Genomic DNA, 11,474 nt, shown 5'->3' on the forward strand with positions numbered 1-11,474 from the left:
CATACATTTATTTCTGAGCAGTTCCTAAAACAGGGTTTTAGAAATCTTTAGAGCAATCACAATGTTTTGGTACATGATGCCTTTCCATTTTTATATACTCATACGGATATATATATACATATACACATATACATTTGGGTTTTTGTAATTATAATCACTCAGGATATCATACCTAGCAAGTGGTTCTGAAATAGGATAAGGTACATAAGAACCAATGCTACTTCTTCTTTGTGACGTTGGTTATCATTTCATCGGTCTTAGATATTTTGTTTGATGTAACTATATAACCAATGTCTTCAACTATTTTCTAAAGAGAAGGTCATCCTAAATCTTTTAGAAGGTGTCTGTGTAAGCACATTTTAACTGGCCTTTTTTTATAAAGTTAATTCCCCGTACTAAATTGCCAAAGTAAAACAGCTTTCTAAGGATGTGTTCTCCTACATACAATTAATATGACATGCATCAGGTATCCAATTTCTATGCACATGTAACAGACCTTTCAAAAAGAAGGAAACATTTAATAAGTTCTTCAGAAGTTAGAAACAGGTGACAGTCTGATATGTATAAGCTAAGTCTTTTGGAAGACTGACTGCATCCCTTATTCTGTGGCAGCTTATCCTTTTCAGTTCTTGTTATTTTCTGCTACTCGTAGATGCGGGAGTGTGCTTAAATCGGGAGATGCCTCCCAAGACTCCACATGGTCCCAAGCCAATGATAATAAAAATACTTGCACTGCTGCCCAGATAGTTGCATACCATTTAAAACTATACTCTCAGATCAAAATCTGTAAGAGCTTTCAAAACAACCCTGCTGCCCTTTCTGAAAGGGTTACCTGATTGAAAAGTTTATCTGTGGTCTGTAGGTTTGCAATAGCCAGTCAGCTATAAGTTCTCATGAAAAATTACTTGCTGTAACTTTCCGTGGTTGATTATATGCTAAGAAAAGCCATTTAAATAATATCTTCACTTACCTACTAGCTTCTCCAGTCTAGTAGGTGGTTCTGTGAACCTCTCCATAAATGCACTCTACTTGAATTTACCATTACCCGTGGATTTTGTACCAACAAAGGTTTTTAATGATTCTGGCCCAGTTCAGTGTCTTCAATTTAACCAAGAGATGTACGTTTGAAAAGATTTTTTGATGGTGATTAAAGTGCAATTCACACTGCTGTCCCTTTGATTTGACGGCTGAAACAGCAGATGTGTAAAGCCAGTGTTCTTTCTTTAACTAAAGGTGCGCTGCTACCAGCTCACCTGGATAAATTCAGCTCCCCGTAGGTAGTGTAAAAGAAGTAGCAGGATTTTCTCGTTTGCCACGTTGGGATTTATAGTCAGTCTTTAATATTAAGTGCAGCAGATTTAAAAATATATGTAACACGTGTGGCTTTTAGTGTAACAAACCATTACTGAAATTTCACTTGTGTCCCACCGCTTAATCTACAATCACAGTTAAGGACAGGTTTCTCTTAAGAGTACAAGCTCTCTTTTAAAATCGTTGAATGTCTACCTATATTACAAATGATGACCTGCTTTATATCTTCTTATTTCTAAAATGACTGTGCTCTTGTAATTTAATGTTTCGTTTATTGATGTAATTACTTTAAAACAGAGTAAAACTAATAGATAAAAATAAACAAGTACAGAAGTCTCTCTTAAAAGGATTGAGAGTGGATAGACAAGGAGTTCTTTGCCCTTGCAGCATGATTCTTTTTGGAGTTATAAATCCTGTGTGTTTGGCCCATGCATCCGGGCTAATACTAAGTCGGTTTTAAAGTGATACTATTGATCACCATGGTTCGTTCTTCTGTGCTTTGTGGGGTATTATGTTGCTTTAATGTTATGAACTGAGAGTCCTGCGCTACTAAGTTGTTTTTCTTTTTCTCTATGCTGGAAATAATTACATAAAACTGAATGGCTATATCTGAAGTCTTAATGAATTTTGAGAATATTTTATTCTGCAGGAAAAATATCTTACAGACTTTTTTCTTATTCTTAAAGGGAAAAATGGTGCATTTGTGTAGCAAGTTTCTGTTGAAAGCATCAGCAATTTTGTTTGAAAAACAAGCATTATATCTGCGAGTTCTGTATTTTAACTTGTGCAGATGTGCGCTACCAGCCCATGATGTCCTTGTTTGTTTCATTCATGCTACTTTCTTCATTTAAGCAAGATGGGTGAAATCACATATTTAGTAAAAACAGCAGCCCAGACAGCAGTCAGCACCTAAAAGGGCCGTTCATAGACAGTGGAGAGAATGAGACTGACTTTAATAACTCACTGACTTTTAAGAGAATTGTCTACTTAGATGCATTTACACAATCATTTCTTTGTGGCATTTATCAGAGTTAACTGTCTAATGTTTAAAACTAATCTGCCATCAAATTGTGTTGGTTCAATGTTACCAAAACTATTGTTTTATATAGCACTTTAATTTTTGATCTGCAGTTATAAACAGACACACACTGATGTGTATGGCATGAAACTCCACCCAGTGAAAATAGCTGTGTGGCCTTGGACAAATTATTTAACTTCCCTGATCCTGTTTTCCTTTTCTGTACGAAATGATACCTACCTTCTGGGATTATTATCAGGATTAAATAAGAACATCTATCAAGCACTCGCGCATGTCTGGCATAGATTTATCAGCACGTGTTCACTTCCAGTCTATGTTCCAAGCTCCAGGAAGCACAATCCATTTCCTGCTGTGCTTTTAAGCCAGAGAGTACTTTGTATTGACTAAAATGAAACTTTGTATTGGATATTGCTTATCACATTCAATTCTAGGATGAAAATTCAGAATATGTTGAATATTTTTTTTTTTTTTTTTTTTTAGGATATTTAAAGAGCACACGTTTGAGTGGCTACTGAGCGTAAAACATTGTTTCCTATCATTGACAATTGAGTATCTTTGAGTTCCAGTAAGGGAAAAGTCAATCTGAATGCTATTCCAAGTTCATTTTATAGTCCCTCTCCCCTTTTGTTTGCTATTTTCTTTTTTTCTACAACCCTGTTGTAACTTTTAAACAGTTTGCACAATTAAAACACATTTGACTTTGTTCCATAGTCATTTAAAAATAGGCTTGATCAATATGAAGCATTAGCCAGGAGCACAATTTGGTGCTTTTCTTTTTTTTTTAAAATGATTTCAGTTACCAGTGCCCTCAGGCTTAAGTGTGTGAGAATGAAAATGATATACGAAATATGCATCCAGGTTAAACAGACCAGTCTCCTTTTTACATCTGCAACCACTATAAACAGAATTCTTTATATGGAAATGACTTTGGTAGCAGTTACACACACACACACACACACACACACACACACACACGAAACCTTCAGACTCCAAGTGGCCTCCTGAGCCAGTGTTTTTATTATTTGAGGCCAAGACTTATACAGTGCTTTGGGAAGTTTCTGCCATTCAGTTACTTTTATTAATTATAAATGCTATTTACAGCTCATGAATACACTTTTTTGGCGTGATAACAGCTAATTGTAAGCCAAAGCCTTGGGGATTTGAAAGATGTGCTGCTAAATAGCCAGTTGCAGACCACTCAAGCCAACAGGGTGAATAGCAGGGGAGCCTGCTCAGCAAGGTGTATATTATTTAGAAAGTTGTGCCAGGAAGTTGGCTATGGGCAAAGGTGGTCATGTGTCATCTGCCCTGTCAGTCAGAGCTTCAGCAGCTGTTGCCTGTCACCAGGGCATTTACCAATACGTGCTACTGCCCATCCATCAGCACGAACAGATATTGGCTGCCTCTCTGGGGTGCTGGGAAAGCCATAGCCGTACAGACTTACAATGTGTGTCTCACTGGCCACCAGTTTGGGTGGAAGGGAGACCAAGCACCAACTCGGTGGTCTTTGATTAGACCGTTAACCAAAATATATTCTCAAGAGAATTATTTGGATTTTGGAAAATCTGTTTTTAACCAAAAATATGGCTATGGAAATGTAGGAGGATTGCACATTCGAACCCAAATAGATGCCCTCATTCAATGAGAGATGAGAGAGCTTTCTCCACCAGACATCAGCTTATCATTGAAGAGGCCTTTTCGGGTTGAACACAACATTGCAGAAAAGACCGAAAATCACACACATTCCTTTTGTGATGATGCAGCAGCCTGCCAAATGGGATACATCCCAATTCTGATCACAGACAGTTTCCTTCGTCCGTCCTTGTATTCTAGAGACATCCTTAGAGAAAAGAATTTAAGGGCATTAGTATCACTGTCTGATTACTGTGTTGACATTTTTAAAGTGCCATTAATCATAGGAAATGAAGCTTAATGATGTAGAAAAATACCCAGCCAAGGAATATCAAGAAAGTGAGCTCCAGCCCAATCAATATTCAGATGAATTTGAAGGGAAATGCATCTTAACCCTTTGTGTTTTTTCTTAATTAACTTCTTATTGAACTGCAAAGCTAAGTCATTGAGAGTCAGCAGTGCAAGCCAGGGAAATGATAAACATAGCAAAGGGAGATGGAGAAAGGCATATATTTTTTATTTTGTAAATATTACAGCTATATAATATATAAAATATATTAAGGTAGTATTCATCTTAAGATTATGTAATTGCAGTCTTACTTGCTTCCATCAGATCCATTTTGGAAGAAAGTTTTTGATGTTCCTTCCCATATTTTCTTTGTTGATGCTGAATATACTTAATGTACTTGATACAAAGTCATATGAGGCTTGACTGTTAATGGAATTTGAGAATCATTAGGCTGATAATATGCTTACATAGAAAACACTGTCATCGCAGGTACACAAAGTAAAAAGCAATGGTATGGCACATGAATAGAGTAATTCATGTCTCAAAAGCTGGAGATGCTTGTTGGATATTTTGCCTGTTAGCTCATTTAAATTCAAATAAGTCTTCCTAACTGAAATTTTAGGAGACATTTGGTACATACAGGTATCCTTATTTAGAAAATACATATGACACTGAACTCTAATAAATGTTATATTGTAAAAGGTTTCTGGTACTGATTTTGAGTAGGAGCTTCATTGGAAAATAGTGCAAGAACCTAAATCCATCGCCTCCCTTTTTTCCCCAAGACATATCATCTATTACAGCATGGGACACATAGCAGATTTTCAGTAAAGGCTGATTGATTGATTGACATATGGATCTGACATGAAGTAATTTTAGGGTGACCTGTGTAAGGAGATTGAAAAGTAACTAATACTATTAAGTGTTGGGCTTTTTTCCCCCCCTGCAGGTTTTTATCATTCATTGGAGAAACACTGTGTGAGATTGGAAAGCCTGAAATGCAACAAAAAATAAATTTATTCCTTCAGAAGGAAGGAATAAAGAAAATTGCAGAAAGATTGCAAACAGCAGTACCCACCTTACAGATCATCATAGATGGTCTCAGCCAGCCCGAAAGCTTTGACTTTCGAACAGGTAAACAGTTGAACTTGAGTAACAGCACCTTTCATTTGCGTGGCTCCCTTTATAGCCTATGGCTCTCACAGCAATCCTATGCCATGGGCACAGCACATATTATTCTCCCATTCTAGATGTGAGAAAACTAGAGCATGGTGACCTTCCTTCAAAGTCATTGCAGTTAGTTCGTATCCAGAGCCAAAGCTAGAAGCCACGTTTCCAGACTCCTCATCCCATGCTTGCTCTCCGTTCCAGTAGACAAAAGGCATCACGCATGTGCTGCTGTGTACATGGAGGCACACGTTTTTCTTACTTCTTTTGTAAGCTGTTTTTATCTCGTAGGAGCCAGAATTCCAAGATAAAGCATTCAGTTGACAAACTAAAAAGTGAATCTTCTTCCTAACTTGCAGCCTTCCGAATCCCTGGATTCTGTGTCAGTGAACACATTAAACAAATAAGATACTATCTCTGTATTGATTTTCTTTCTAATTAAAAGTGCTCTCAGCTTTCTTTCAGCCCAGGTAGATGGCGAGGGAAGTGTAACAGCCAGAGTTGTTGAGAGCAGTGACCCGGTGAGAAAGAATTAAGGTATCAAATGACCTGCTTGCCAAGAACAGTTGACTAGGAAGCCTGACAGTTGTATGAATCTACACTGCTCTCATACCCAGTTTTATAACACCATGTAGAGGGCTTGGCTTTTTTTCATTTTGGTTTAGACTGTGTTGAGGTAATTCGACGTTCTTCTTTGAAAAGGTTTTAGGGAATTAAAAAACACACCCAGCAAGCTCACTGTACTTTGCCCTCCACTTTTCTGTGAGTTCAAAATGATGTTTTATTTTAAGTTGGAGAAAAGTAAAATAAAACATACAGTAAGACCTTTGCCAAAAATGTAGGAGTAGAAGCCTTTAGGGGGGTCCATCCAAAGTGGATGTTTCAGTGGACAAATCCATCTCCGTTTGAAGGCCTGGTCTTCTTGTAAGTGAAATCCAGGGGTGCTGTTTAGCAGGAATACTGAGTAGACTAGTGGTTCTCAAACAGGTTGGGATTTGAGGGTGGTTAAAAGGTTGGCACATACACTCGAGCTGCAGGTATTGATACCTGCACTGGGTTTTTATGTCCATCTTTGTTTTTCTGTCCTGATGTTGATTGCTCCATGTTACAGTTCCACTGTAGACTCGGGGCAAAGATCAACATTCAAATCTATGGTTCAGTTAAACAACCAACCGCTAAGTAGAGGTCCTCCCCTGGTAACGTTTCTAGTTGAGCAGAGACACAGGTGCACCTGGTTCTGGACTGAGCTTACCACTTACTGCAGTGTTTATCATCATGAAATTTCAAAGCAGTCTCTTCAAACACTCTTTGCCCTAGTGTAAGTCACAATTTTCAAGATACTTGAGAACTTTTCGTTTTAATACTTAAAACATCCCCAGGGGGAAGGCAGACGGTTGAGCTTTTGAAGGAGCCTGTAGTGTTCTGGATGTTTTTGCATCACAGTATTTATGTTACATCTCTTTTATTCATTTTCTCAAAAGTATCTTTTTTAATTAGCAAAACCATTTAATTCTGAAACCCAATCTTAGCAACCCCGACAATACATTTAATTAGAAAGTATGAAATAAATATTACCAATAATGAACTACTTGGAACCATAGTAATAAAGGTAGAAATATTAGAGAATGGAAACAGACACAATTAAGTACCCTATGTATTCTAATAATATTAAAAGTATCTTTTCTTGATGCTTCATTCTTATACTCATCCTGTCTCTTGTTTTCTGAGTGACATAATCAGTTCTATTTTATTAACACTCTGCTAGCTAGTTTCCATAATTGGGTTCATCAGAAGCGGCCTGGTGACAGGGGACTGACTATGTAGCCTTGGCCATCGAAGTGTTAAAGTTTGCCTGGTCCATGGAGGAGTTTCTGATTTCTCAGTGGCCCGTCCTGTCTTCAGGAACACATTAAGTATATCCTAACTCTGATTTTCCATGCAAAATTAAACTAAACAGCTGATCAGGAACCCTTGGGGAATCTGTACCAGCTGGGTCTCTGCAAGAAAAGGGAAAAATAGTTTTCAAGCATAAAAACAATGGCTATGGGGCTTCGGAGACTATCCTACCTCTGACCCAGATCAACAGCTTTCACTTTGCTTTGTCACAGTCATGGCTCAGTGTAATAGTACATTACAGTAGGTGTCTTGCTTTTGGAATTCACTGCTTCGGCATCAGGTGAAATTCTACAGTCAGTTCCAGTATTAGCATATTCCTTTTTTATGAAGAAAATGAGAGTTGAGGTTTAAAGAAGGCTTTTTGTGTGTTTTTTTTTTGTCTCACAGGAAAAGGTGAGTTTTTTTAAAAAATCTTGATTTCAGTGTGGTTAGACTGAGGAAGGGGAACAGAGGTGACCAGTTGTTGATACAAATGTAAAGGACAGCTTCAACAAGTAATCAGGATAAAGCTAACAGCTGTGGAGGAAAAGGAAATGGAATGAGTGGAGGGGAAAATGAGGTCTTAGTAAAAGGACATCCGTGCGTAGAATGTGTTCTTTGTTACTAGAATCAACATTCGGTAATCCTAGGCAAGGGGGCCAAGAAGAGCGTGGATAAATGGAATCCAGAGATAATCCAAAAGTCCCATTTGAACTGTTAGTTCTAATCTCCCTCATAAAAGCTTTGCTTTGTTTTAACTAGAGCCATAATGATCCCTTGGCATGCTTTATGCCCACCTTTTGGGGGACAGTGTTGATGAACAGAGACGTGTACACTAGGGTGAGCAAGAAAAGAGGGCTGTACGGAACTGGAGAACAGAGATCTACACGTCTTCACCTTTCATCTCTAGCACCCAACATAGTACCTGGCCAGGAGATAATGGGAGTTAACAAATGTTTGACGAATTGAATAACACAGACGAAAGAAGATTTAGTACTAGCTGATCTGGATTTCTGAGCCACAGATCACCAAGAATGCATACATTTTGATTGGATCAATATATTCAAAATGGATAGGAATTGATTTCTGAGCTCCAGATGTGTGGGGGAAAGTGAGAGAGGAGAATACTTGAATTTCGTCCACGTTTGACCAAACGGTAGTGTACTTTCTACCACCTTTAAACAGTGTGAGAATTCAGGCAGTGGGGGAAATCTCCCTGTCTTCTGTCTCCAAGGGTCTTTCAGTGCTTGTGATTTAGCTTTGTGTATTCATTGAGCAAAGATTCTCATAAAAAAGAAACTAAGACTACTCTTCTCAGTCCTTATGTAGAGTGCTGATGTTCACGTGTTAGCAAGACAGAGTTTGAGGAGAACAAAGGTAGGAGTCAATTGTCTTGACTTGTTTCTACTGTGCAAATGCTGTTTCTCCAAATAGGATTCACATTCTCCGACGGCAGGCCTGTGTCGCTGGCAACTTTTGTGTCCCCCCTCAATGCTTAATACTGACCTGGGCACAGCATTGAGATGTAGTAAATCCTCCTTTAGGTCGTGTCTAGGAAGTACAGTACCTTATTATTTACACTAACTGTCTTTTTTCCCTTTGTAGATTTTGATAAACCTGATTTCAAGAGAAGCATAGTCTGCTTGGAGGACCTGCAGGTTGGGACAGTTCTTACAGGCAGAGTCGAGAATGCCACTTTGTTTGGAATTTTTGTGGATATAGGAGTGGGGAAAGCAGGGCTGATTCCCATACGAAATGTAACACAAGCCAAACTGTCTAAAACCAAGAAGAGAAGGAGCCTTCAGCTGGGCCCTGGAGAAAAAGTGGAAGTGCAAGTACTCAACATTGATATTCCCCGATCTAGGATCACGCTGGACCTCATTCGGGTGTTGTAAGTGTCCCACCGAAAGCCACACACTTATTTTATGGCCCCGTTTCTGCAGCTTGGCAAGAGTAAGTCCGATGTTTCTGAATTCTAGATAGCTGAGGAGAAACAGTTCACTTACTATCAGAAGTATTTGCCAAACACTTTCCTAATTTTCCTTCTGAATAAATAGAAAACTAACAATTTGATTTCTTTTCCCCTAAAGAAAACTAATAGGCACCCTTGTGTGGCTTTATGTAGTAATTATTTTGTGACCAAAATTTTATTTTTTTTTTGTAATTCTTCTGTGACTCCTTTTGCATTTTGTATAACAGATCACTTCTACTTGCCAATTTGCCTTGCTGGACTTGTTTGGAATCTTCTTGATTTTAAGTATACAATGTTTCTTGACATAGTAGGGCTGGCAGTGTTTAATGCTCCCTTTTTTATAGACTTTTAAAATCAGGCCTTTTGGATTTGGTTCTTGATTTTTCCCTTGCCAAGCAAACCAAAAAATACCAATAAAACAGATTCTGATGTGTTCGTAACCATCAAGTGAATGGCTTAAAACATTTCTCAGAAGGATATATGTATCAGTCCCTTCAATAAAGTTTTGTGGCTAATAACGTTTTTGTTATGTTGATTCAGTGAATGACCTGGGAGTCATTTTGATTAAAGAAGATATGGCACATATTCATGCAAATTTCATATAAACCAGTGCCTTTGGGAAAGAGGGGAGCCTCTGGAAATTTGAAGAATGACTTTCTGTTTGATTTAGCATAGAAGGGTGTATTCTTTGTTAAGCATCAGAATTAAACTTCAAATTGGGATAGAAATATCTAAAGGCTGAATGGACATCAGGTGTGAAAAGGCAAGAAAAACAAGTAGATACAGCGAGTGACTCTTAACTGTTTTTATTCAGTAGAGATAAGTATTAGCATGACCATTCATCGTCAAAATGATGCAAATATATCCCTGCTGGATGGTGTCCTGTCCATTCACGCTGGGCTGGTTGTTTTGCCCAGTGGAGCATTTGTGTGACAGTGAGCGGCTGGTTTTCTCCATGTGTAATGAGTGCAGGATGGTACTGAAGAGGCCTAGGTACTGAAGCTGGCCTAGGACAGTCCTGGTAAACGCTCATTGTCCTGGCATAAATTTTTTTTTAATTTTTTTTGTGGGGGGAATATTGGAGAACAGTGCTTCTCCAGGGCCCATCAGCTCCAAGTCGTTGTCCTTCAATCTAGTTGTGGAGGGCACAGCCCAACTCCAAGTCCAGTCGCCATTTTCCATCTTAGTTGCAGGGGGCGCAGCCCACCATCCCATGTGGGAATTGAACCGGCAACCTTGTTGAAAGCTTGCACTCTAACCAACTGAGCCATCGGCCGCCCCTCTGGAAGCTCAGCAGCAGCTCATTGTCTTCAATCTAGTTGTGGAGGGCGCAGCTCACTGGCCCACGTGGGAATCGAACCGGCAACCCTGTTGTTGAGAGCTCACGCTCTAACGACTGAGCCATCCGGCTGCTCCTGGCATGATTTTTAATAGTGCCTCGTCTTGTTCCTAAAGTACCCTATTCTGGCTAATCAATCATATGGTCACCTTAATAGTAAATCCCTTACAAAGTGATAAATCAGTGTGTTTACTGACAGTCCTGCCTGATGGTTCACTATTCTGGAAATTATGCAGCCTTCCAACTGGTATACATAGATCTTTTTAATGCGTTCTGTTCCTTAAAAGTTGTGTATGTCAAGTCCTCCTTGCCTGACGATTTCACTTCTGAAATGCTTTTTATTTCTTTCATACTGCTCATCAATTGACAATGGATTTTGATATTGTAAACTCTAAACTGATCTTCCCACTTACTCCTCCCAGTGTCATTCCTGGTTCATAATTTATAGGTCAGTGATGGACGAGTGATATACATCTGAAGTCTTATTCTGAAGCCTGCCATGAAAATGTAATTTGAAATAAATGCTTTTTCTTATTGAGATATAATAAAACATATAACATCTTATTAAAGTCAGGTGTTCAGCATACTGATTTGATATTTGTAAAATGATTTGATATATTGCAAATCGATCGTCACAATAAGTCTAGTTAATATCCGTCACCAGACACAGTCAAAAAAATGCTTTTGGGAAAAAGGCCTTCTCATAGGCATTTAAATATGGGAATCATAGCAGGTGACAGTACACAGCAGCTCTTTTGATCTGGTGGCTAAGTCCCTATCGACTCAGGGAGGACTAATACTACCCTAGGTTGTCTGGTTTGTCCTGTCCAGCCTTGACATGGTGAAGGCT

The 11,474-nt window shown here is 38.7% G+C and overlaps 1 protein-coding gene across 3 annotated transcripts in view; it reads left to right on the top strand.

Moving 5' to 3' along the window:
* SRBD1 (S1 RNA binding domain 1) overlaps window positions 1-11,190 on the top strand; it is a 179,713-nt gene extending 168,523 nt beyond the window's left edge. For all 3 annotated transcript variants that reach the window (XM_081069689.1, XM_081069688.1, XM_081069690.1), the window contains exons 20-21: window positions 5,221-5,405; window positions 8,919-11,190. In XM_081069689.1, coding sequence (XP_080925815.1) covers window positions 5,221-5,405; window positions 8,919-9,208 — 475 coding nt within the window. In that variant the 3' untranslated portion in view covers window positions 9,209-11,190. The remainder of the gene's footprint in view (window positions 1-5,220; window positions 5,406-8,918) is intronic.
* Window positions 11,191-11,474: the final 284 nt, after the last annotated feature.

This window comes from Rhinolophus hipposideros, assembly GCF_964194185.1.
Source record: "Rhinolophus hipposideros genome assembly, chromosome: 12".
NCBI lineage: Eukaryota > Metazoa > Chordata > Mammalia > Chiroptera > Rhinolophidae > Rhinolophus > Rhinolophus hipposideros.